A 27,921-nucleotide genomic window follows, 5' to 3' on the forward strand; every position below is an offset into this window, starting at 1 on the left:
TCAGTGTGTGATCCTATTCTTTTTGTATCTTGCTGCAAGTGGGTTGAATTTATTGCAGCAGCCCTGGTAGAAAAGCATCAGCTTGGAGTGTGCACACTTCTCCTGTCTTGGCAGCTGGACTTTGTTAAGCTGGTCATTCTCTTGACAGTATCACAGGGGGAAAGGGGCAGAATTGTGGTGGTGGAGCAGAATAAATACCACATAGTGCACTTTTTGTTTGCTGGTGGGAGGTGTTCCTCTCCAGATGAAAGGAACTGAGCTCCCCTAACATAGTCTAGAACTTGGCCTTATGAATACTATTTATTTTTTTCCACTTACTGTGTGAGCTTCCTAAATTAAATCCCTTAGAAATAGCTTTGTATTATGAGGCTTTTTTTTTTTTTTTAGAGTAAATATACAAAAGCAAAGGGAGTGAAGGGGCCAGAACGTTAAGAGAGAAGCCTATTAAATTTCTTTCAGGAATACTTGGGTCAGCTTGTGGTGGGACTGGCCCATGTCCTGCAGTGCCATGTAGAAGTACGTGCTCTAGTTTTCATTTAAGTTTATGAGGTAACAGGCAGCTCCCTGCCTCCTGGCAGAGAAAATGAGTTCATACTACAGATGCGTTTCAGGAAACCAGGTAGCTCTGGAATTCAGCTCCTGTCTTTGGGAATGTCTGCCTTTGCCTGTCCTTGAGAGGATCCAGATGTCTACAGGGCACACTCGGCTTTGACAAGACTCACGCTGATGTTTTGCCCTGCACATATGCAGTGCTGGCTGGCACTGAGCACAGGCAGGCACTCCTTGTAGGCCTGACTCAGGAATGCTCCTTGCTCAGGGTGACACAAAGATTGGTGCTCTGCTCAGCTGGGTTCACTTGCCAGATCATGGCATCTTCTTTTCATCCTGCAGTTCTGCAGGAAAGCTGCTCTGCACTGTCTTCTGCATGAGAAGAACCAGTTCATTGTTTCAATTTAAATGATGCCTTGTGGTTGATTTATATTTGCATATTTATTTTGTAATCAGGAATGATGCAGTGTGAGGAAATGTTCTTCTAAAGTGTGTAATTTTTATTGCTATATATAGAACAACAATTGTAACATTATTCAGCTATATTAAGAAAGATAGATAGAATTTGTAACAGGAAGCAAGCAGGAAAACTATACTCAGTTCTTCCATTCTGCAATTATTTTTCCATTCTTTTGTCTGTTCTTATCAGCAAGCTTTGTCTGACAATTTCTCTCTTGCTTCCAGCACTTTAATTACAGAAGCTTTGGGGCTTTGGTTGGGTTGGTTGGTTTTTCTTTTTTTAATTGGTAGCTCTGCAAGTCAATCAGAAAACTTATTACTGTGCAATTCAGGATTCATTTGGACTTCGACTTTGTTCAGTAAGCAGTCCAGAAAAAGAACCCTCCAGAGAGATCTGCAACTGAGCTTATACTTCTTGCAGTGCCAACAGACTGGTGATAACTAATATGATCAGCTGTAATAGGAGAATATCCAGCTAACATGGTTATCCAATTACCATGCTCACTTTCATTGTGGAATTAAATGCACCAATTAATTTTATTAATTATATGTCTCAAACATTTCTAAGTTTCTCTTAGGAACTTCTTAAAAAATTTAAATAAAAAGGTGCCACTTCGAGGATTAGTTTACAATGAAAAATTATTGAAATGCTTAAAAATATGAGCCTTGTTTATTTTACTGGAAGATAGAGAGTGATATTTCTGCAAGACCTTGTGGATATTTGTGATTGATTAATTTTCTGTAGCCCTTTTTTGTTGATGGTTTTGTGCATAGTGATGAGAAGAGGGAAAGCAGACAGCATCTTCCCTCTTTACTAAGTTTTGGATGTCCCAAATGTAGGTATTGAAATTTAGAAGCTGAGCCCCTTCTGCACTCAGGAGATCCTGAAGGGTCTTTGTCCTAAGCTTTTCCTGCAAATGCACATACATGTGCATGGCAGCAAAATACAGCTGTGACAGTTTGGCATAGAGTGGAAACACTTCTACTGGAGGCCACTGCCTGCAATGCTCTGCTTTCCTAAAACCAGGTATATTTGCTTCTCCTCATTGAGAACATGTTACTTGAAACTGTTTTCTCCAAACTTAAAAAATTCTTGAAGATGTATTTTATTCTAAGCTCTTCCACCCCAACCTTTCTGTGGGATTAAAGAGCTGAGAGATTGTGTTTGACCATGGCCTGGCACTTGTCCTCAAGGAAGGGATATGCAGCATAACACTGCTATTTCTGAGGTGTATTCAGGATAGAATATTTCAGCGTGGGCTTTTTGGTTCCTAATAGCAATCAGGACTTTCAGCAGCAAAATCAATAGCAAGAAGAATTACAGTAACAAAGCACACGGAGGAAAAGGGAAACAGTTTCTTGGGGAGAAACAAACAACGCGGGGGAATAGCACAAGGGAGCAAGAGGAGGTTCCTCTGCTCAAAACAGCCTTCTCCTGCAGCTTTCCTTGTCCCATAGCGTTACAACAAACAAGAATTACCACTGCTCCGCCTGGCTTCCCCTCGTCTGATGGATGTCACATCACAGCTCGTGAAAGGCACCAACTTCACTGCTCTGCAGATCCTGCTGATTGATAGGAAATGTAGCTCCCGGATCTCTTTCATTTGTCTGCTGAGGTCTCACACAGCAGCGTCTGACCCAGGCAGCAGGGAAGCCAGACAAAAGCTGTGTGTGCCTGGAAGGAACAGCCCTGCCATGGCAGTGGAGAGATGGATGTTTACCCTCTGCAAAAGGAGTGCAGCCCGGGTACCTCGCCTCGATTGCTTTCATTGAGTCATCGAGTGTGTATCTGACTCTCAGAGCACTGCTCATTGTTCCTGAGGCCAGCAAACATGCAATACTGAATCACAGTCAGTTATAATCAAAAAACTCATATATTCAGCTTTATTTTGAATGTTACTAACAGTAACTGCAACAAATCTTAAGCTGAACTGAGTTAAAATTTTTTAAATAAAAAATTTAAACCCACAGTCTTTGTTACTTGTAACTGATGCACAGAATAAACTAATTTCCAGTTACTGCTTAAGGTGCTACAGGAAGGCACACAGACATTCTGTTGGTAGACACAAAATAAAAGTATTTATTTTTAACAAGCATTTACATATTTACAGACCTATTTTAGTTTATATTTACCCAAGGCCCCATTTTGAACAGAATCTGCACCCCTAAATCTCTCAGGTTGCCTTAAACCCCCTGAACAGATGCACGATAGTAACGCAGATTGGTCAAATGAAAGCTTTATTCGGTATTTTCATATAAATTCCACTTCAAGAGCTTGCAATATTTTGTAATTGCAACTGAGAAACCAGCTGTTTTAACTTTGCAGACATTACTTATATACTAAAACAAACACTTTTCAATCAACCCAAGCAAGCCATTAAAATCCACTGTCTCCAGCCCATGATCTGTACAACACTGCTGGTTTTTAACATAGGCTATTTATGGTTTTACAGGTAAAATCAAATCTGCTTTTGAGAATCCCGGGGATTCCCCAAATTTTCCAGGAATCTCTGAAATCTGTCTCTCTGGAATCCTCCTGGGCAAATTTAGCTTTTTGAGATGATAATTTGCAAAACTTTTTGCTTTGTACGGAAACTTTTATTCAAGTTCTATCCTGAAACATTTCACAAAGCTAAACCTGTTAATCACACAAATGGTTAACACAAATTCTAAGTTAAATAATTTAGCAGGTAGAAGGTAGGAGCACTTAAGAGGTAGATAGAAGAGAGACTAAAGAGGTCTGGCTGACAAAACAGAACCCAAGGGTTGCCACAGCTGATAGAAGGAAGTATAAAGAGGTATAGCTTTTGTACCAACAAGCAAAAGGATCCAAGGGCTGCAAACCCTGTATGAGGAATGGAATGGAATTTGTCTTGGGAAAAGGAATTATCAAGGAAATCAAAAGAGCACGTGTAGTCAAGGTTTGAAATAGCATGTGTGTTGCTGGAAAACAGACAGGATTCTTCAGGGCACAGTGCACACAGGCAGCAGAAGTGCTCATGGGAGCTGGGACCTGGACACATGGTGGCTACAGAAGAACACGAAGCTTTCTGGAAATCTCAGCAGAGCAGGGAGAAGGTGAAGGAGGACACCAGAAACACGGCACAGCGGTGATAGAGATTTGCATATCTGGGAATACTGCAGGAAGACAATTCGAGGAAGACAGCAATTATAAGAAATGTACTAAAAAGGGGGAGACACAACTCAAAACTAATCAAAGAAACCAAGCAGCATGAAATTGTTTTTTACTCCCTTTCTGAGATGCCAGAATTTTTACTGAAATAAAACTTCTTTCAGGGAAGAAAGAAAAAGGAGAAATATTTTTATACATGCACAGGTTAGTGAATTTAGCACAGATCCACATCATAACCAGCCCTCCCACTTCTAAAACTGAATATTGGAACTGGATGATGCTGCAGGCACAGATTTTATCTATGAGGGTCAAACAAAACTTTATACTATTATGAAAGTGTGGATTTCAATCACAAATCCCCAGGTGAAGGATTAAAATGTATTTTAGCCTAAACAGGAACAAGGATTATTCTATAATATGGATAAAACTGAGCAGTCTCTGTACAGCTCCTGGCATAGCAAATGCCCAAAAAAAATTTTTTTTCTTTTTTCTGTATATGCAATATATTTGCTTCTAAAAGCATCATCAACTTCAGGCAGGCGCTGCCGTAAAAACACACACAAGTCTTATGCTGTGAAGCTGCCTTTCTAAGCAGACAAGTTGGATGAAAACATGAGGCAAGGAAAGAAAAATACACAACAGTGAATTGACTGGCTTGAAACCACACAGAAAAATCACCATCAGAAATTGCAATGACTCCCCCTTGCTCTCTGGCTCTCCTCATATTACTCGTAATATCTATGACATCATACAAAACAAGGGTGTAGTCCTCACTCAAGGAGGTTGCAATAAAAACCAAGGAGGTTGCAATAAAAACAGGCAAGCAGATAAAAGCACTCTGTCTGATAGAAAATAGACCAGCCAGAAAAGACAACACTTGGCTGAAACAGTAAAAGGAACATTCCTTTGTCAAAAGCGAGTGCAGCCCAAAGAAGGGTTAGCAGATGAGGAGTCTAACTGTGGCAATACTTAGAGGGTTCCTATAGCAAATTTCAAAAGTAGAAGAGTTTGCAGGGAGATAGGACAGAAGGGAGGGAGATCTGTGCAAAGCAGATGTCCTGGAAAAGCAACGTCTGCCTTAAATCTCACAAAAGACAGTATGTGTAGAGCAGAAAATATTTGGTTTAGATACACAGTAAGGAAACTGAATGACAGCATGGTGCAAAATTAAATAGGATATATCACACTTAATTCAACTGGTCCTTTATACAACTTACACTTAAGAACAAACAATTAACTGGCCTCTGACTTTCAGAGGTAGTGGAGAGCAAAGTGCTGTATTTCTTTGTGAAATGCAGGCTTTAAAAGTCACATCAGCTAAAACCACATGTATGGTATTTAAACTACTAGCTCTGAGCAAGGAAAACTTTTAATCTTTTTTCCTAATGCTCTGGTTTGTCTATTTAACACAATACAAAGACCTTTGGTTCATATTACAACTAACAGCAGCTCCACAAAGAAACAAGTTTTGAACACTCATTTTCAGATGTCTTTAAACATCTGCTCAAGAGATTTAGTTACAGGTATCTTAAATCGCTGCCTGTGACCACTTCAAAGCCACAAAACATTTTAAAGGAAAGATGCTAATGTTTTGGGAACCTCACTAAAAGAGGAAAGCTATCCTCCTCAGAGGGTAAGTGGAGCCTACAAGAAGACCCTATACTATTTGATAAAACTAATAAACCAAAACAACTTTTCAGAAATCATAATGAAATGCATATACTTTAGGCTTGGAGTAACAGAAGGAGGATGAGTACAGCATTACAAAAATTGTCCAAGAAAAAAAAAGGAATTGTGCTTGAAAGGAAAGCATGACCAGCTGGAAATTCTGCAGCTGGCAAAAGCAAAGGAGCAGAGAGAATCAGATGTAGTAGTAAGTCACTGGTAAGGGTGCCCATGGCAGACAGCGTGTTGGGTCATGGGAAAAGCAAATTAGGTTTAGGGACATAATAAGAGTTACTTTCAATATGCTAAGGAAGTATTGGTGACATCATGCATGGCCTTAATCGAGGTGAACTAGCCCAGGGAAATCCACTTAGGAAAGTGTAGTCCAGGCAGACTCATGCTGGTGAAGAGAAGTACTGGTGGGACACTGAAGATCCTATCCACACAAGGACGCTGTTTGTGATTTCAAAGAAAAGATGTGATGGATTCAAGGTGAAGGAAAGCTACTTAGCTCAAGTGCAGGACTTGTGTAAATTGGAAAAGCAAACTGTCCACAAACATAAGGAAACTTCAAGGTAGAACAGGCTCCTGGAGTAATGTTCAACACACCCTAAAAAATCTGATTAAGAAACCCACTCCTTAGAGTACAAGTTGTGCATTCCTGCAGCTCAGACTTTGAAGCATCCTTCATGTGTCCTGCATCTCTAAATGATAATTCAGGCTCAGCTATTAGAGCAAACTTTCAAATTTATCAGAACAAACATCAGACAAAATGCACCAACCCTGAGGAAGCCAAGAAAACACATGGGATTAAATACAATAATTAATTCTCTTCTAAACATACAGTAAAAGTCACAGAATAGAAAACTTCAACTTCCACTGTAATACACAATAAACCAGATTCCCTGTCTTGCACTCCTTTCTCAATTGATACAACAGATTGATAGATGTTTTCTCCAAGAAATTCAAGCTCAGCAGTTTCCAACTCTATTTTGCTGGACTCTTGACAATTGCCTGAGCTACATGCCTTTTTTTTTGACTGAGACTCTCCTGAATAAAACACCGTGAGCTTTAAGAACAGAGATGCAGTTTTTAACAGATTAATTATTTGAACCTTTATTGTTCACTGTTTGATGGCTAGAGAAGCAATGACATATTCTGACACAAACAATGAATCCTGGTGATGCTAAATGCAGACCAATCCCACTAAGTGAAGAAATCTAATCTACAATCCTTAAGAAAATGTCCAAGTCATCTTGGACTCTACAGCCATCAGCTCTGCTGATCTTTTGGTTTCCTCTCCTATGGTACTGAGAATGATGAAGCTTCAACACTCTTAGGCCCTCTCAGCTTATCAAACACTGCAACCATAAAACACACGCTTCTTATCAACAGAAAAAACACAACCACCTCAAAAATGGTCCTGTATGCTGTAGCAGCGCCAAATCTCTAGAGTATTTTTTGATTAAAATATCAGGCAAGTGTTTTTTATCTAGGAAAGTGACAAAAAGAAAGCAAGACTAAAAAAGAAAACTTGGTAAGTAAAAGGAAGGAAAAATTAAAGTAGACAACAATAAAGCAAGAGACAGGAAGACACCACAAAAATGTCTACTCCAACAGGGGTGGCTCTGGTGCTGTTAGTACAAGTTAGGATTCATCAGGGTTAAGTCTTCTGCAGTGGTTTAATACATTCACCATGCAGATACACAAATAATTTTTCAGAACATCATTTGGAATGGGTGGCACTGATGTGACTAACTCTTCTAAAAACAGCTTCTAAATGATCAGTTTGAAATGTTGGCAGTCTCACCACCCACTCTTTTGCAAGCGATCAGACAAAGGTTAGTAAGCACAATATTTTACTTATTAGTGGAGAATTGTTTATGCCACATAAACAATCTTGGGGGATGATTTTACTCTCTAGTGTATTCTATTGATCCAGTTCCTCTATAAAAATAAATGGTCTGCTTCATTTTTGTCAGATTAAGGATCACTACATTCTCACATACTTAGAAAAGGAGTAAAAAACCTTATGAAATGTATTTAAAACAGCATACACAGAGCAAATAGAACTTGGATGGCATGGTTAAAATAAAGAATACATGTATTTACAATATTGCATAAGTAATTTAACACAAACTTCCATTCCAAAACCAATCACATCAAAATAAAATAAAAAAATATTAAACTCACATATATTTTAATACCTATAAATCCTTAACTTCTATCCAATATTTTCTTTATAAAAGCCTGTTTAAAATATTAAACTTTTGATTCACTCTAACTTAAACAGAATCTAAAATTATTTGTTAAGTATTACTGATCACTTAGTCTTTGTCTTAAGTTTCTAGATTTTCCATTTTCAAATTTCCTCTTCTTAAATGTTGGCACCCCTTCCGTCAGGTCTCCAAGGGAGGTGACTGTCTTCTCTTTAAATATGACTGTTTCCTCTTCAGGATCTTCTAGCACTGGGGGTGCTACATTGTCACTCTCTGTATTTGGAAGTTCCAGGTCCACATTTTCACTGGGAGAAGAGAGGAAAATGTAAAAGGGTTAATCTACACAGCTAAAGCAACACAGTGTACTGCAGACAGCAACAGCTATTTTTATTTGACAAAACAGCTTTGAGCTAGATGCAGTCTTCTAGTCATCATCATGACAGGCATCAAGAAAAAAATCCATGTTCTTTGTTTCTTCTGTGTGGGCTGCCATAAAAAGTAACAAACTAACACCTCATTCTGTACAGAATTTACAGCATGGCCCAAGCACTCAATGTGTCAACAGTCCTGCAAGAGATAACAGGGCAGTATGTCTGTAAATTTAAGAATATTGAAAGACAGCAGACAGTGAGTAGTAGCAGTGGTTCACTGCCAGAACACCACTGAGTTGTTTTCCTGAAGTGTCCATCCTGAAGGGACTGCATGACAGAAGAGAGACCCAGCTTACCAAATTAGACAGTGACCCAAAGCTGGGAGAGATGGCTTTGGAGGGCAGGATCACAGCCAATACTGATCCAAACAAATCAAAGACAACAACTAAAAATGACCTATCAGTTTTAAGTTTAAGCAAAACACTGTGTTCCACAAGAATAACCCATGGCACAAACGTATGACGGAGAAGAACCGAAGAGCTGGCAAGAAAGTGACCTAAATCACAGGTATTGCACCAGCATAACACTGCTGCAGAGATCCACACGAGAATACTTTTGCTCTACCAAGTGTTAGTCTCATGTCAGCTTGTGTACTATACCCAGTCTGAGGTTCCATGCTTCTAGGAAGACATGGATATGCTCAAGCACCCAAGCACCCAAACAGGAGCCATAAGAATGATGGCAAGTCAAGAAAATGAGATTATTGTAGTATGCCAAAAATGTAAACTTCCTGGAAGTGGTTGGCACTGTGCCTAGACTGAGTTTAAAGTAAATAATGAACAACTGCATTTGTCTCGTTGACACGTGTTCATCTCAAGCCTGTCTGTTAAAGTATAGACTGATCAATCGGGTTCAGTGGCTAAAAGCAGTTTTTACTACACAGTGCTTTCCAGAAACCCAAAAGAATTTTTCAGCTCAGGAGTCAAGGAGCAGTTTAGCTGGTCCAATTCAGGAAGCATTGGATGAACATTATCATCTCCAAGAAGTGCATCAGTGCTTAATTTAGTATGAGCACTGTCCGAGGTCTACCTGCTCAATAATGTTGGAAAATGGAGTAAGCATAAGGTAGAAGGCTCTTTTCATTCTCCAAAACCCATTTTCACCAGACTCCTTGAGGGACCCACAAGAAGCTGACAATAAAAGAGCATACTTCACAAGGAAAAAACAAAAGATCCACCACAGGCATTATGCAGAAAAACAGAACAACCCTTCTGATCAGATGCACTTCATGAAAACATCTGCAGTTCATTGGTCTGACATGGAGAGAGAGCACACAGGAACTCCTGGGGCAGCTGAATGAGATTGTTGAAGGAGATGATGTTAAGGAACATAAGCTTAGAGTAACATTTAAATATTTGATACTCAGCCTCTGAGAAAATAGTGCATGACTATGACTGTTAAATCACTTGAATTTACTTTGTGCTCATGGTGAACTTCTACACAAAACCCAAAACACCAACTCTATCTGCAATGGAGAGCTATTAAAATAATCATTGTGAAAATAATTATATTTGGGCAACATTTCCAATCACAGTTGTGCTAATTCTGCCAGAATTCAGAGGAAAAAGCTTCAGTTCTTGCAAAAAACATTATGAAAATAAGTATGGTAAAAAGATACTCACCCTGCTTCTTCTTGTTCTTCCCCTACTTCTTTAAGTGCTTTCCATTTTCCATAAGGGTTGGTCTTAGATCCATCACTAGAGGTTTCTTGGGAAGCTGATGTACTCTCCTCTTTATCCATGGTTTCTTCTGACTTAACTTCTTGCCATTTCCCATAAGGACTTAACTTTTTAACTTTAGGGGATTTTCTCCCTTCCTCTGATTCTTCACCATTATCTCCTTTCCTCTAAAGAGGAAAAAACCCATCTTAAGCAAAAAAGCCTAAATAAAAACATAATGCAGCTTTATTTTACATCTTTTATTTGCTACTATTATTATCTACTTATTGTCTACTATTCATGCTTTTCAAACAAGAGTAACTTGAAAGAAAAAAATTAATATTGTGATATAATCTACAAAATTTTCTTCTTGAGCTTTATAGATGAAAAAAAAAATCTTAAATGTTACAAGAAATTAAAGCAGGAAAATCCCATCTACCAAGGCTGCAGTTAACAAACTTACAAACTCACTTGAAAACAAAGGTTAGCGTATCTTAAAATAAAGAGGAAAAATTGCACATGCAACTTTCTCTACATGCAGATGCACACACTTATCACTAATACCTGGTAAGCAGTTTGTAATGATGCACAATGATACAAAAATATGTATTTTACAATTCACACCTGTCTAGGAATACATTTTGTATTTGAACTGTCTCTGTTCTGAATTACTAGCTCCAGGGACACCATCTAACCAACCAGAGACATTATCACTCCCTTCATCTCAAGTTGTAAATTTATGTTTTAAATATATAATTGATACAGATTTTGTACTACGTGCTACGGTTTTTCTCAATTTAATAAGGAAACTACAACCATGCCATTTTCAGTCCAAAGCATTCCCTGAAGGTGTATTGGCAGTCACATTTACCAATGAAAAGTTGAAGTCATCCTCACACTGAAATCCAAACCATTTTGTGGATTATTTCAGAGAGATGACAGTGACCTTTCTCAGAGAACATCACATGCCTTGTAGAATTCAAGGTACTTCTGGTGTGTTGAAGGAAAGATCACGTTTTCTATTCTGGAACAGTGTCACTAATGAGCCAAATAATTGAATAAGGATTCATTTTATTAAGAAGTGCAAAAGTTTTACTTTTAGTCACATGTTTTCATCTCATTTCAGTATGTACAGCCTACTAGAAAATATAAAAGATTCAGTTATAATTTTCTAGTTTAAGATCATGTATGTAAAATAAAGCTTAAGAACACATACCTTGAAGTTTGTTTCTGAACTCTCTGCTTCATTCTCACTATCTTCTGAGTCTGATTCAGATGCTGTTTCTGCAGGATTGTCATGTTGACCCTTCTCATTTGAAGATGAAACAAAACCATCGGGTTTCTCCCATGTGGATACTGTCCAAGACATTTGAACAACCATATTATTTATGCTTCTCATTTTGATCTGTTACTGCTTTGACAACATAACCTTTCAGAAGCAGTGCTGCCTTATGCAAAAATACTGCAAATAATTTAGCAAAAAGCTTTTGCATTTGTTTGGTTTGGTACATTTGTTTTAATAACCATAATCAGAAAGATAACATTTCTTCCCAGCAGAGACAAAGTTAGGACAGCTGAGTTCACTGTTGATAAAGCTTGTTTTAATTAGCTCTTAGAAAAAACGTCACACACATCGAACCGTGACCCACAAAACTGTGGTCTCTCTCATCCTTCCACAGGACAAATAAATTAATTGCTCTGTAGATGTGCCTATTTGATTTCAGCTGTTCATTGATTAAAAAGACAGATAAAGTAAAGAATGATAACTGCAAGCTTCAGGTCTCCAGGCAGCGAAACCCTTTTCTAGTGCTACTTTTCTTAGTAACATTAGGTCTCTAATTAAAGAACTCTCAAGCAAACAAGGAATACAAACATCAATCTGAAAAGACATGGAAGTACATGCAGAATATGTACATACAGATATATATATAAAAACATATATATCCTCATTTTCAATTTAAAAGTAGTATTCCAGTAAATACACTGAGAAGAAATATTCAAATAAAAATTGATTCAGTGGTCTTAAAACTGGTTTTAGTAAGAATAAGGTAAAAGTACACCAACTTTCAGTCTATAATTTTATGTAAGCTTTCAGACGTTGAAAGCCCTACCCTTTTTCCTAACTGCAAACAACACAACATGTAAGTGCCTAGATCTATCTTGAAGAAGTAAAGATGTAAGAAACTGGCAATGAATAACTTTGTCAGCCAATGAACAGTGCAGCCTCTTAAGGGTACTGCTGTCAGCTGGCTTCAGATTAGTAACTGAGCAAGTCCACTTTCCCAGGTGTCACATAGAGTGCAGTAGGTGCAGCCTCCAACATTCATTGCACCAAGCCCGAAGCCATCAGTCCCCTAAGTTATGTGTCTGACATGAGACACTTATAACTATTTAGATCAGTTAAAAATTTGTCTTGTTGTAAGAGGATGGGATTACTGTTAACGGAACAGAGAAGTAATTTTCAAGCACTCCTAAGACACTTACTTATGGCTATATAAAAATTGAAATATCAAAAGCCAAAATTCTGACAAATGTGATGATTACAAACATATTCTTCACAAGTGTCATATGTCCAAGAAGGACTTAAAAGAACAGCAAACAGGCATAAAATGTATCTGAACTTGGAAGGCAATGTTTAAAAATAACAACATCTCCTTTCCCTTTCAAAAGAAATTGCAAATCATTTGGGCAGGGGACTGCCCCAGTGAAAAAGGTTTTGAATTTCTCCCCCCCCTCCCCCCCCCCCATTCTTGGCATCAGTAGCAATGCCACTTCATACTCAACTGCAGAAGGAAAACTCATAGCCAGCATAAAAACCACTTGCTCTCCAGAGAGGCATCATTGACCTTAAAATGATTCAAATAGATTTAGGAAACAGATGCTGTTCTGAGGGAGTTACCACAACGATCCCCATGCAGGGGGAAAAAAGTGGAAAAAAAGTAGGAGGTAAGATTCTGGACTTTCTTATCAATGCTATGTCAGCAAGAGAAAACGTTTAGGAGATTCTTAGTCAGTTCTGCATGCCTGTCAACACAAAATCCTACCCTCTTCTAGCTTCCAAATTGTAATTTCAATATATATGTAATAAAGACAAATGCATAGTTTAGAATTACAAGTTGAATGTCCAAAAAAACCTCTGAAGCAAAAATGTATGCACACTGACAATGCAGCCAGAAAGCCAGTGCTGACTTAAGCAACAATTTTATTTCAACTTACAAAAACAAAAAAACAAAAAGCTTTTCTGAAAACCCTCCCCTGAAACAGAGCTTAACTGGAAAGAAAGTTCTCCTTACCTCCAGTTTGTGTGTTATAGTAATAGGTATGACCATCTTCAGTGACACCTTCCACCCACTCTGCTCCCTAGGAAAAAGATACAGGAGCTCATGAAGAAAAGTTTTCAGGATCAGCCAAAGCATCACTTAGAAGTCTATTCAACCCCTGAGTACTTTTTGTCTGTGATCATCTTACTAGTTTAAAGCTTGAAACTCTAACATTGTTAGACAGTTTTTCCTTTGACTCCAACGAGAATGGAATTCCATAACTTAAAATACTGCAAATGCACCTACATGGTTATTTCTCAAATAGTAGATAGATAGTTAATATGGGGCTGTATAATAAATGTTGCTATACTGTTTAAATTTTTATATAGGCCATTATTTTACATGTTTGGGTTTTCTGAAAGTATTCACCCCTGAGGCTGCAATTTCCTATTTGTGTCATTGTCTTTAGAGGAGACTGCTGAAACAATTCTCTGGGAGACTTAGGTCTTTGTGAGGGCTACAGAAAACTAGTACCAATAAATTTTATCACAAATTAAATATACAAAACCAAATAAAAATTATCCCAAAATAGAACATTACAACAAATAATTATAGAATCAAACTTTGCATGCCAACAATTTTACTTCTTTACTAAAGCACCAATTTCACCAATGCACTCTTTTTCCCTACTAATTAATAAATAAACATGAAATGTGGCCAAACTTGCTGGTATATCTTTGTGGATATGTAATTTTTTTTTTCAGAATCAGGTACAGCTATCTAATTAGTCATTACCCATGTCCTAACATCTTCCTTAAAAAAAAAGTTTTCATCCCCTCTTACACACACAACTACTTCCCTGCTCCTTAAGTACCAATACTACCAACTCTGTGTTGGGCAACTTCACCATACATTATTTTGGTATTAACAAATGTGTGTGTGTATACAGAGATATACAGACAGGCTTTTGCACACTTATACATTTGCTTAATACTCTTTATTAAAATTTAGGGGTTTTTTTAATAAAAACACAATACAATCAGAAGTTAAATTTCTTACACCCACTCTGTAAACACAAAATATTTGTACTGGTAGGTTCAGAGCAGGCAAAGGCATGAAAGCCTTCAGAATCATGTTTTCTCAAGGTTTTACTCTTAGAAGTTTCAGTGTGCTGGTTTTGACAAAAGAAGAAAAAGGAAAGTTTATTTTAAGTATAAAGAAGATAAAAAACGCCCAGTCTTAAGTATAACCCATCTTTTTTTTTAAGAATTAGATTCTGAGCATTTGTAGACCTGTTAGAGGTTTTCAGCCAATATGTGACACTATCTGACACTGAGTGTCCCATGACAGAAATGCTAAGAAACACACTGTCAGTCTAACTGGTTATAGGCAGCCTTCAACATGCCCCTTCATTACCGTGTTCTCCCCACCTCTTACCAAGTCTGAGCAAAACCTAATGTGCTGTAAAACCAGGAGGGCTCCTGGCAAGACATATTGCAAGCATGCCCTTTACTTTCTGGGCAATGAGTCCTTGTTAGAGATCTGGAATGTTCCCAATATCCTTAGCTCAGACTAAATAAGGGAGCAATCAAATGCTTGTTTTTAGCCATAGCAAAAATAACTCAAGACGAAGTCATGGAGCAGAGTGAGGGAGGAATGGCAAAATACAGCTGTGTGGTGTTAGAGATACTGGGGGCTGAAGGTGTGAGCTTCTGATATGGCCAGGATGAGCTAACTTCAAATTGTTGCCAAGAAGGGAGTGCCTTTTCCCCTCCAATCTGCTCTCCCCACATTGGCATTTTTTCTGATTATTCAGAATGCTGACAGCAAGGAAATAAGTCTCCAAAGCACTAAGCTAAACTCTGATGCCTCCACTGCCTGAACTAGTTCACTGTCAGGGTAATATGTACCAAGGACCATATAAGATTAGTTTCAGGACCACATCTTTCAGTAGAAGGTTACATATTGCAACACTATGCCTTGACTGGAAAGATAAAGTAGAAGTGCTGATTAACAAGCTGTGCAAACCCACAGGACAAAGAAATCAGAAAGCCAGAGTAGCACACAATGTGATGATACAGAACTACAGAATGTCAAGCACTCTGAGAACACTAGGTTTTTTTCAACTCTAGTGTAAAATCCAACACTGGCAAACCCAACAAAACTGATATCAAATTAAAGCACATATATGACACCAATCTTGAGAACAGGGAAACATAACATCACAGGAGTGTTGGAAAAATCCTGTTTCTGATGCTGTGAAGCACAACAATCTTGGAGTGGTAACTATAATGGGAAAACCCATTAATCATAATGAGAAATTTTTCAGCCTTTGGATTATTCTACAAGTTTTTCTGTGCCTCAAATAAGGAAAATTAAGTAATGTACTAAATTACTAATTTTGCTGAATAATTGCTTTCATATAGGTTTCATGATCATAAGAAACCCAGTAAAAACACAATTTATTATGTGACTATATCATAAAGCAAACACCAAAAAATGGGCATTCTTCTGCAATGCAGTCTCAGTGTTGCCTTAGATAAAAGAAGCTTAACTACTTCAACTGTGTAATATTTAGTTTTTATAACTACATTTCATTCAAGAAAGGTTTATGAGAATTTATTCAGAATTTCCCCAAAACTTTCAATTTTATGGGTTGAAGCATAAAAGAAGTATGTTCTGCAGGAACCCAACCACCACTAATTACTTCTCTTTCCTTGACAGACAAATTCGTCAAATAGGATTTCTATAGTAAAACTGCAGCTTATCATAAAAGATTCTACATATTCAAATTATATTTTCCTATGTTTATAAAGAGCAAAAAAATTAATCTTCCTCAATCATGTAAATTGCTTAAACTATTTAAGTGTTTACAAGGACAAAAAAAACTATGAATAATTTGATTACCGTTTGTGAGTTTTGAGAGTTGCCTTGGAATCCTTTAGGTTTCTCCCACTGTGATTCTTAAAAAACAAAAGCATATTTCACCTATTTCATATCATTCAATTTGGTTTATATTTAATAATCTTGACTAAAAACAGATCTAACTGATATGACACTGCTGTGTGCACATATATAAACAAATTATATAAATATATATACACCACACTGGAATATGAATAATCCTTGACCAAACTACGGTATGAACAACAAACCAAAGTATCATAATTACAGCTGACTTTACTGGAGCTAACAACCCTCCAGACTCCATTACTATGCCTGATACAGAGATACAGGATTTTTGGTTCAAAAAAAAATTATGAAAGACTACAGTAATTACTAACATCAATCCTTAAATTTGTAAGAAACAGTTTGTAACAGTCTCATTAATCATAAAAGAGGGTTGCTTTTATGTTCTAAAGTAAATCACAACATGCAGCTTCTTAAGAGAAGCCAGTTAGATAAATCATGTAAATGTGGAAAGACACAATCAGTTTATTTCACGTTCCTGATCACAAATCTTCTTCAGGAAGAACACAGCTATCTTTGTGTACTTAAATCTCTGGCAGGCTAAACATTTCCAGAAACTGTGGAATTACTGCATTGTTCCATTATTAATCAACAGCAAAACCAGTCTGAAATTCTGGATACCCAAGTCTCAGATGTTAAATACCAAAACTCCATCTAAGTGTTCACATTTTAATTAACAGCATGCTACTGAAAGAGCAGAAAAGTAAAAAAAAATTAAGCCTGTCTTTTTTCACTTATATTCAATAATTATATCTGCATCTGCTCCTCAGTAGCTTTTACCTCCAGTTTTTGTGTTGTAGTAGTATGTATAGCCTTCGGGAGATAATCCTTGCACCCACTCCTTCGTTTCAGCTTTTGGTGGCATTGAGGCATCCTGAGGTGTCTTTTTTTTCTTTTCTTTCTTTTCCTTCTTCTCTTTCTTTTCTTTCTTTGCTTTAGTTTCCACTGTGTTACTCTGCGTTTTACTCTGTGTTGAACTGGAGCCTACATCATCTTAGAGAAAATAATATCCTTTAAAAAAGAGTACTATTCTGAACTTAAATATTAGTTATTCTTGCACAACAGAAAATAGCAAACTTTGTTCTTATGAGTATTTTCACTCATGAGTGAAAATCATTAGTATTATACTCGTAGCAGGTGCACTTAAAAGACTATATTAAAAGAATCTTGCTTTGTACCACTACTATAGCATCATAACAATGTCCAAATTTATAATTATGAGTAACAAAGAGAAAAATCATAAGGACCTAACTAAACAGCCTAAACAAACAACAAAAGAGAAACTAAAAGGGTTATGAAGAAGACAGCTACTACAGGAGCCTGAAACTACAAACTTGTTTTTAAAGGATAATATGCCTTCAATGTACAGAACAAAGGTACTTGCTGAGCTGCAAGCTGACTAGGACATTCTCATCTCCACTGTTTCACAGCAGTGGGAACCAGCCTCTCCTACTCATGGGAACTCTTGCCTCCAACTGGCAAAAGTGAAACATCAAAAGTGAAATTAATCAAAGGAAGCTGCACTGCTGATTCAAAGCACCAACTACAGCCTAACTTTCTGTTAACGCATTGTTTAATTTTTCTCCTCCAAATCTGATTGTTCCATGGATCAGGGGACACCATAGCTATAAATACTCTGTACTGCAACTTCTACTACTGGCAATTTGCAGACTTCATTTTTTTTTTTTAATGAGCAACAGTCCTGGAAGCTTCCTCTCTTGCCCCTAAACCTAATTTAAGACAAAACTTTCAATTCAATATTCTTTCAATTCTGTCTTTAATCTTCTAGCAGCTATATGAACTACCTGGCTTAATTCCAAGCCTTTTCATATCTTCTTGATATGCTTTCATTGCAGCCTCCTCCATTGCTGCAAATTCTTTTGACATGTTTTCTTCTTCTTTTGCCTTTTCCAAGCTTTTCTTCTTAATCTAAAACAAAACAAAAAGCCCCCAAGAGGATAAATTAAATCAATCTGATAATGAAAGAGAGTAAAAAATAAGCATTTGTGCAATTAAGATATTTGAGTTACCTCACTAATTCGCTTTGCCACATTTTCTTTATGATTCTTTCCTCTTTCATGAAACTCAATGCTCTTCAAATTAAGAAAAAAACCGAGAAAAGTAACATGTATTATACAATTTTAAAACAATTAACTTTACTTACTTAATATTTAACTGGACTAATTTTAATTGAACAAGCCTAAATGTAACCTGTTCTGAGAACATTTACAGAAGACATTATAGCTCTAAAATGGCTACAAGAATACAGGAACACTGAGAAACATTCAATACAGAAATTATAAAATCTCATAGTATATTTATATGACTTTTTTTTCCAAATAATACTGCTCAGCATACATGCTTGAGACAAGTAACAGGGAATCTGTGTTCCCTCTTCATATTATCCTTGCACATATCATAAAGATTTTTTTTTCCCTGTTTTCATGCAAACTTTTAAAAACCATATGGGCTACTTAATATTCCAAGTATTAGCTACTGCCCTTAATTACATTGTGCTACACTTCAGAAATATCTCATTAATTTAAACTAGTCTGCAACTACAAAAATCTGAAAAAGAGAGAAGAAAGTGGGAAAGTTGGATAACTAAGGATAACAGAGCAGTCTGCAAGCCAAAAAGCTGCCAGGAAGACTGAAGCCAGTAGGAGCTGGAAGGAGGTCAGAAGCTCAGGTACAACAGTGGTTGTCCTCATGTGCTTCTCACATAAAAAACATCAGTTTAAAAAACATAATTTAGGTGCTCAGATGTTAGATGCCTAAGCCTGACCTTTGCACAAACCGATGTGCAGAGGATGCACATCCCAGGATGACTCATCTCATTTAGAGACAGACTTTGCAAGTTGCTCAAATCCCTCCCTTGACATGCATTTCTCTTTACTTACTCCGAGAAGATACCTGCAGTCCATGTGAGCTAATTAGGTATCTTACTGTAAGCCAGAGGAAGCTAAGCTCTAGGAGTACCCCTGGCATCCAGTCAGGAATGCAAAACTTACTACTAAGGAAGACACTAAGGTGTCTAGTAGTCTGCAAAAGGCATCTGCAAGTCTGAAACACTTTTCTGTAACCCAGTAATGCTTCTGTCGGCTGTGTGAAATGAAAGAAACCTGCTTTAAGAGCTCAGAGCACTGGCTGTACTGTGCCTACCACATACAAACAGTACAGACGCCAGGCTTTGCTTTCTACTTGTACATGAAAGCAAAGGACAGGCACAGACAGTTTCAAGACAGACCAAATGTTAAATTACAGAACTCGAAGAATAAGCAGGGTCAGATATTTAGTCCTTATCTGTACTGCCAAGGAGAACAGCATACACCATCTTGTATGTGGGCATCTGGCTCTGATGTAATATATTTTAAGCACCACAGGTTTCACAAAGGCATTTTTATAGGATAAATTATATGCATTAACAGACTAGTATCAAAAAGTGATGTTTAAAGCCTGTAATTCAAATTCCTAATATTTAAAATAGTGGACATAGTATGGTAGACCATCGTACAGGTCTGTTGTCTGCTATCCAGCACTTGCAGTAATCGCAGAATTTTTTAGGCTGAGATTTCCAGTAATCGGCCCTGGGGAAAGAAAAAAAAAGATGTGTAATCTGAAACAATAACCAAAGCCACAGGTTTTAGTATATATTTATATATATATATATATATATATATTCAGAAACTAAATTTAGTCTTCTTCGGGTGATTAAATACTAAGAGTTTGATTTTTTTTTGTTTTAAACCAAGTCTGGGGAGCCAGTAAGAGTAGCTGTATTAACAACTGTGTCTCGTAAAGCACAGTTCAGTACTGGGATTTTGACCATTTGACCTCCAAATATTGCAGAATTTTTACAACTGAGGCGGTGCTCTAAGAATCAGAAATACAAGACAAAGCAAGTCGGAGATAAACAAGCAGCTCCAGACACCCCATTTAAACATGGAATGGTCAGCTTTTCTGACCAGTGCAACTTGCACTGTTTTCCATAAAAGTGCTGGATACTCTACACAGTGAACTCAGCAACACAAAGGTGCAGTTCTGGACAACGCTGAGCTTCTGTGGGGAGTGAATCTCAGACCAGATTCTGACCTGTGGGGTCACAGGCACAGCAATAAATTATTTGGATATTTCAGTGCAAAAACGTAGGAATTTCTGAACCATGGAATTAGATAACCAAGGAAACTTGAGGAAAACTCCTCAGAGCTGAAAAGTTAGTATATCAAAGTATTTAATAATAAAACCAACAACCTCCAATGGCTGTTTCTTCATCAAAAACCGCTTTCTAATGCCAGATGAGACTTGTGTAGAAGCAATTCTATTTCTCATTGGCTTGCAGCAACAAACACAATACTTTGGTTCACCAGAACACATTTGAGCAACAGGCTTCTATATTTTTAAGTTAAAACGTCAAAGAATGAGGGACAATATTTTAAAAATATTCATGATTACACTGAGAACATCACAAAAATTGAATCTTGGCCTTTGGTCTGAAGGCCACTGTACAAAGTTCAAGGAAAATACTTCCTGACATTCTTACTCAATAAAACCAAAACTTCCTCCATGGACAACAATAGCACCCTCAATCCTTATGATACATGTGAGCAGATCTTTAATTACAGAAACAGACCTGATCAACTCAACTCCTACAATTTAAGCAGGTATCAAAATACACTCACCCACCAGTGCTTCACACAAAAATACAATCAACCAAGAGGCTATGATTATTTGAAAGCCTAAGTACGAAGGATGTACTCTGCAAAAATATACCAACTTATAAGCAATAGTGTGTTAGCAATGCACAGCTTTTCAAGCAATTTCCTGGAAATCTAGAAAGAAGCAGCTGGGCTTTCCCCAGTTTAAACAGAAATCTGCTCATCCCTAAATGCTGTACTTTAGAACTATGTGATTACTTAGTCACACATTTAATTAAAAGCGGTTTTTTGAGACTTATACCCAAACATACTGGGGGCAAAGCCCAAGATGATCTGGCTGGAAAACCAGCTGAGTGGGAGGGAGAAATTCTAAGCTCAAAAATACCTTAAGATCTTTTTTCCTTCTTGAGTTACAAATTGTCTCTAAACCCTTTGACATAATCTACAATAAATTTCCAGCTAAATGCAGGGTTAAACTTCCTATGGCAATGGACCAATTTTGACAGAACACAAACTGTAAAAAAAGTCTCACTGCATGTTTTGGATGTGCAAGAACCTCTGCCCTCTTCCAAGTTTAACCTAAGACAGGAGGCTCTTTCTCTTTAACAGAATCAAATGTGAGTGCTAAAATTAAGACTGTACAGCTGCATCCACCACAAGTCAAGACCTGAGAATTTGATGAGCCATATTTTCACAGCTCTATTTTACACCAATTTCTTTCCTGTATGCTGCTGGCCACCACATCTGTTGCAAACCACTGTAGCAATACATAGGCAATTACCCTGGAGAACCTGAGGGCACACCTGTGGCTTCAGAACAAATCCACATCTTGATAAAAATCTTTTAGCTTCATCTCCTATTAGTTTTCATTAAAAACTGGAGCTGTCTCTTTACTGTTACATATAAAATAAATGTAAATGGTAGTGTGCAATATATCCTAAGAACCTTAAATCCTGCATTTCATGATTAATGGAATTAATTGTATAACTTATTATCTCAATTCTGTAGCTTATGAGTACGAGGAATCTTATATGCCAAATAATTCTCTTAAAGATTTTCTAATTGAGTTCAAACAACAGGAAAAAACCAAGAGCAAGTTCAGCTGAAATATCCATCGAATAACATCTGCCACTGTAACAACAGCAGAACCTTCAAAGTTTGTTTCAGTGGTGCTGTAATGAGAGCAAACCAAAGAGGCATATTTAGAAAGGAGCAGCATCTCAAGAGAAACCTCACTTTATTGAGATGCTACAAGTGCTTCATGGGCTCCTGTCACAATTCAGATCCATCCACAATTCAGACGGTTTTAAAGTCTGTGATTGTTTTATCAATCTGACAAATACAGGCTTCAGTAGACAATCTTAAAGTAGTACCGAGGCTTTTTATTCTTGAATAATTATGTACAAGTCATGAGAAACACAGTTATTTCATAAAGTCACTGCAGACAAAATGGTACAGCGTTTAAGATTCCTTGTCTTCTGCCAGAAATAAAGTTAAGGTTGATTCTTGTTTTCAGCTCTGCAGCCGGGCCAGCCTCCTAATGACTAGAAAGTTGGCCAGCCGGCCAGCACCAGTATAACTCCCTTTCCTCCTTTCACTAAAACAAGGGGACAGTCTAGAGTGCATCACATCTACCTTGTCCAGGTTTGCAGGGTTGAGGTTTAGCACTGCACACGTTTCACCAGGCATGGCTCCCAAAAGGGAGCTTGGTGACACAGACCCAGAGAGATGTGTCAGTTTTACTGCAAAGCTCTAACTCGGGGTTAGGGCTCTGGACCAAATCTCTTTGGAGTCCGACTTTCCAGACCTGGCTGAGCAAGTCAACTTGGTAGTCTGCTACCAGGGAACAAGGCACAACCAATACAGATGGGTACTGGTATTGGAACTTCTGGACAAACTGCTGTAGACTCATCCACACTTAGAAATCCCATACTAATTTGCAACCAGTTTGTGTCTCCTCAAGAACAGTGATTTTCCTTCACCTTTTGCACATACCACTCAGAAGAAGAATATACAACATTTTAGGGGGCTAAAGAAAAAGGAAGGAAAAGGAGGAAATTAACATCAAGCTGGTTTTTCGAAACTCAGGAGACGACAAAGTCTTGGCTGCAAACAGCAGAGTGGAAATTGATCAATGTTAAAAACATTTTCAGATTTCTGAAATAAAAACATCAGAGTGAACAAGAAGACAAGAAAGAACAAGTAGCAACTCTGCATTAACAATGCCTGCCCCTTTTGCCATTCCAAAAGGTATGAAAATTATGAAACTCGGAGAGAAAGCACTGAAACTCAGGTATTTATACTCTGCACATGTGTTTATACAACACATTTCTTGAGCCAGGAGAATCACACAGCTTATGCTGCAGTGACCAGGTTATGCATCCCAGCGCAGGAACCACGTGTTTGGGAGTATGCAAAAAGGACAGGTTCAGGAAGTAACCTGCAGACTAACTCAAGTACTGGAGTCCAGGGCCCTGAACCCTCAACCCGCAGGCTGCTCCTCCTCACAAGTTACTGTACCATCAATGTTTCAACACGTGGTGCAAACAGCTTTCCTTATACAGGGAGTACATATACTCTCATAAAGTAGTTTTCTTGAGCTGAGACAGCTTTGCTAAACTTTACGTGGAGATTGGGCTAGAGGATTTTGTTCTTTCCACGTACGAAATCAAAGTGGGAGGAGAAACAACTGGTTTAGGTGGTTCTGAACACAATGAAAAATAATTTTATTGTACAAACAAAATCTGGAAGCATTTGCTTTGAATAACTCTGCTCTAAAATATCTGACTTGAAATCTGGGAGGGATGCAGGGGGTTTGTATCAGGGATGTATCTGTCCAAATCAGAAGCCCTTGGGGGTAAAAAGCAGCACTCCGCAGTCTTCTTTGGTTTGAGTATCTACAACCTCCAAGCACTTTACGAGAATTTAACATCTTACAGCTTTCTGCAAGTTTGAGCACCGAAGAGTTGCTTCATCACCTTGAATGCACATTTGTGAGTAAGACTCAAGTTCTTGACTACACATGCAAATTAATTCAGAGTACATATTGAGGCTGTTCTATAACAGCCACTCAAAAGGACAGAATCTGTTATTATTTCTGAACACTATTTGGAAATACTGTGTACTTCTGAACAAAAGTAACACTTCTGTAATGGAAAGAAGTAGAAAAAAATAGAAGAAAAAAGTAATTCCATGTATGTCACAACAGACCCTCCTCCACATGAGAAGCTGTTCCAGAACAGCTAATGCTAATTCAAATATCCCAGTATTGGTGAGATGTAAAATTGCAATGCTAAGATTGGCAGAGAAGAAGATCAAAAATGTTTTCTTTCTTGTACTGTGAAGTAGGTCCCAGTGCCGCAGCCCCTAATGACTCACACTCCCCAATAATCACAGCAACTCTGTTCATTCATAGTGTACTAATTGTACCCTAAAAACTCTTCTTAGTTAAATACCCTCAACATTTTTTTAAGGTATTTAAATATAAAGTCTAAAGAAAAGAGTATCTCTGACACTGCGAGTACATGGGACTGTCCTTCTGCCTAATCCCAGCTTGCTGGCTTTTTAATAGATAACACAGTATATATTTATAACGTGGGCTCCTACAGAGCCGAACTGGATGGAAGTTTCAACCACATGAAACATGGCAGTTCTCTGAAGGGCTTTGCTCTTCTGGCCCTCAGGTCAATTATAATTTTTGCAATCCCTATGTAAATTCTAATTCACAATCCAAATGTCTGCTTCTTTTTATCATTATATTAGCCCTCTGTGAACTACATAAAAATTACAATATCCAATAGAAAACAGAGCCTGCAGAAGCTGCTCAGCCTGACCTGTATTTGCATGAATCTGCTTTACCAGACCCCTTTTCAAAATTATAAATTACAGCACCACAGAATCATTTAGGTTGGAAAAGACCTTTAGGATCATTGAATCCAACCCTTAGCCCAGCACTGCGAAATCCACCATGAAACCGTGTCCCTAAGCGACACATCTACCTGTCTTTCAACTACCTCCAGGGATGGTGACTCAACCACTTCCAATGACAAGAATACTTTTAATGTACAGGAATGCACAGATATCAGAGAAAGCGGCCTTCTGCATGTATGGAGCTCCAATTCTCCAGGTCATCTAACTTCAGTTGTCTAAACAGTGAGGTAGAATTGTCTCAGTTCTCCCTGCCAATAGATGGAAACTGTCACCTCAAAGCCAGCACTCTTTGCATCCTAAAGAGACACTTGAGAAGCACATTAAACTCCTTAGGTGCGTGTTTCATCCTTATACAGGGAACTTAAAGCGAACTGCCTGAGTCAGCTTTCAAAAGTTAAATATCTGAAGTCAGGGATATCTCCTGAGAGCAGAGGTCTGCTGCTGTAGATGCAGAAGAAGGATATGGGCTATGTCAGGAAGAATGTGATAAGAATTAGAAGAGAGGAAAAAAACAGCAACATAAATTGGGTCAGGAATCTGTTCAGGTATAATTTTAGCAAAAACTAAAATTAAGAACACTGCTGTACCTAGTACCAGACTGCAAGGCAGAGCTCACCATCAAGCAATGCCCCACAGACAGACCTCTAGAGAAATTTTTGACCGGGTTATGATTTTTATTTTTTTTTCAGTAGGGAAGTTAGGATATTTTGATAAGTAACAGACATAAGCTAATAGACATATCATTCTATACGCCATTCTCACCTAATAAAGACAGCAGCTTGGATTTTTACACATCCCCCTCCCTCAAACGTGGTCAGGTATTAACACAAATTTCCTAATTAAAGGCTTCAAGCAGATAGCGATGGCCAGATAAACCAAGGCACAGAGAATTTTCTTCCTCACGCCTCGCCCAGAACCAAAGGCGGCAAAGGAGGCCGCAAGGCGGGGGGACCTGGGAGAGGGAGGCCAGGGGGACGGAGAGCGGGGCGGGAGGGAGTGTGGGGGAGTGCAGGGGAGAGGGAAGGAGGGGAAAGAGAGAGAGCGGGGCTGAGTAAACGTACAGGGATGGGGTACAGGGATGGGGTGCAGGGTGAGGGGCCACGGGCCCAATTCCCCGCAGCCCTCCCCGCCCCGAGCTGAGGGACGCTGAGTGCCACGCCAGAGGGAGGCGAAGCTGCCCGGCGTTGCCCGGCGTGGGTTGCGGCGATAAGACCAAGGCAGCGCAGCAAAAACAAACAACCTGAGGACAGCGGCAGGCCGGACGGGAGCAGAGGGGCTGCAGCGACAGTGAAACGCCTCACTCAGCGGGGCGGGGGTCGCCGGCAACAGCCGGGGCACGGCCGTAGCCCCACTAGCCCCGACCGCCCCACGGCCTGCGGGGGCCCGGCCCGGCCCGGCCCGGCCCCCGCACCGCACGCCGCCGGCCCGGCCCGACCCCGGCTCGCAGGGCGGGGGGCTGTGCCCGCTCCCTCCCGGCCCCCGGCACTCACATCGCTGCTCCCCTAGCAGCAGCGCCGCCGCTCCGCTCTGCCGCCCTGCGCTCCCCTCCGCTCGCCGCGCCGCTGGGGAAGGATGGGGCGGCGCCGGGAGAGGGAGGGAGCGCGCCGACGGGAGCCGGGAGGGCTCAAGCCGCGCTTTCCTCCCCGCCCTTCTCCACCTCCTGCCCTCGCCCGCTCCTCCTCCCTCGCCCCCGAGGAGGCGAGCGCTCAGCGGGAGCCGCCCGGACAGGGAGAAGGAGCCGCGGCCGCACGGTGAGTGCCGCCCGCCGCCCGAGTCCCGCGCTTGGGGGCACCGGGAGGCTCAGCCGCCTCCCCTGCGGTGGGGAGAGACACGGCTGACCACGGGTTCGAGCCTCACCGCCGGTAGCGCCCCGTGCCGGGCAGTCCCTGCCCCGCGGCGCCCGTGGGAGATGGAGTGGGGAGAAGGGCGGTGATAGGGTGCGAAGGGGCTGGGGAGGCAGCGGGCCCCGGCCGGGCGGCGGTGCGCGCCCTGGGGCGGCGGCCAGCAGAGCCCCGTCCCGCCGGACGCCGCTGCCAACTTTCTGGGAGTTCGGCGGTGCGTGTGTCGGGAGGGTTCCTGCTGCGTGCCGGCTTCACCTCCTCCCTCTCCCCTCTGTCCCTGTCGCCGCCGCCCTGCCCTCCCTCTCTCCCGGCCGTCCGCTTCTCCGGCCGTCCTGGGGCAGCCGCGGCGGCGGCGGGGGCCGCGGGAGAGGGGGAAAGAGGGGGGGCAAGGGCTGGCGCCGTCCTGGGCGGAGGGGGGGGACGGGGACGGGCACGACACGGTCACACCCGGGCGTCCCCGGCACATTGGCCCAGGATCGCCTCCTCTGCTGCTTCTCCCACGAATAAAACTCACCCCGGGCTGGTGTTCCACAGCACTCCCTCACCCTTCCCCCCCATCCCTCCCCGCCCAGCCTTGTGAGACTGATCTCCCCACGGTTCTGCGAAAAAAGTCATGTTAATTCACCGGCTGCAGCTGGCAGCCTGTTTGCTACAGTCACGCACAGGGGTGGAGGAGAAGCCTGCGGAGTGAGTCATGGCTGTAAGAGGCCCTCCGGTTGTTTATGGCAAAACAGGGGGTGTCTTATTCAACATGTGGGAAATACGGGGAGTAAGAGTTACCTCGGTCCACCCTACAAGGACAGACAGCGGTACTTGTACCTAGCACCCCCCGCCCCAGCTCGCTGTGGAGCTGCCCGAGAAAGGAGGTGAGGAGTTTGCCTTTTCCTCTCACAAGGAGGGCTTGTGGTCAGACTGTCATAGCTAGCTGCAGGAGTTTTGCGTTTGTCAGCATTTCCATTATAAGTGTACTTTTTATGTAGTTCACAACATGGCTATAAATATATGCCCTGGGTTGAAATTTGGTTGGTGGCCTTTTCTCCATCTAAGCAACTTTTGAAATTATTCTGGTTAGATGCTAAGTGGAAATCCATGGCAAATACTGACTTTTTATGTTTGTTTCAACTTTAAAATTTAGCTACTTACACACATGG

General features: G+C 40.0%; 2 protein-coding genes across 7 annotated transcripts in view; one reads left to right on the plus strand and one right to left on the minus strand.

The window, feature by feature from the left end:
• Window positions 1-3,064: 3,064 nt before the first annotated feature.
• Window positions 3,065-26,558, minus strand: WBP4 (WW domain binding protein 4). 5 transcript variants are annotated; one of them, XR_015801500.1, is made up of 11 exons: window positions 26,420-26,553; window positions 19,859-19,931; window positions 18,375-18,437; window positions 18,150-18,273; window positions 17,125-17,337; window positions 16,282-16,337; window positions 13,408-13,474; window positions 11,331-11,470; window positions 10,079-10,302; window positions 8,014-8,330; window positions 3,065-4,146 (listed from the first exon to the last, which is right to left on the minus strand). XR_015801500.1 is itself a non-coding variant. In XM_088159718.1 (11 exons), coding segments are annotated over exons 1-11 (1,245 nt in total). In that variant the 5' UTR covers window positions 26,422-26,553; the 3' UTR covers window positions 3,065-4,067. The 5 variants fall into 5 exon arrangements, 4 of the variants coding, with proteins under 4 accessions (XP_088015844.1, XP_088015845.1, XP_088015848.1 ...); XM_088159718.1 differs by having other exon boundaries at window positions 8,127-8,330; XM_088159719.1 differs by lacking the exon at window positions 18,375-18,437 and having other exon boundaries at window positions 8,127-8,330.
• Window positions 26,541-27,921, plus strand: part of ELF1 (E74 like ETS transcription factor 1) — an 85,922-nt gene continuing 84,541 nt past the window's right edge. For both annotated transcript variants that reach the window (XM_014890709.2, XM_088159714.1), the window contains exon 1: window positions 26,541-26,680. The gene's annotated coding sequence lies outside the window, so the exon portion shown is untranslated. The remainder of the gene's footprint in view (window positions 26,681-27,921) is intronic.

The sequence above is a fragment of the Sturnus vulgaris genome, chromosome 2 (assembly GCF_052056855.1).
Source record: "Sturnus vulgaris isolate bStuVul1 chromosome 2, bStuVul1.hap1, whole genome shotgun sequence".
NCBI lineage: Eukaryota > Metazoa > Chordata > Aves > Passeriformes > Sturnidae > Sturnus > Sturnus vulgaris.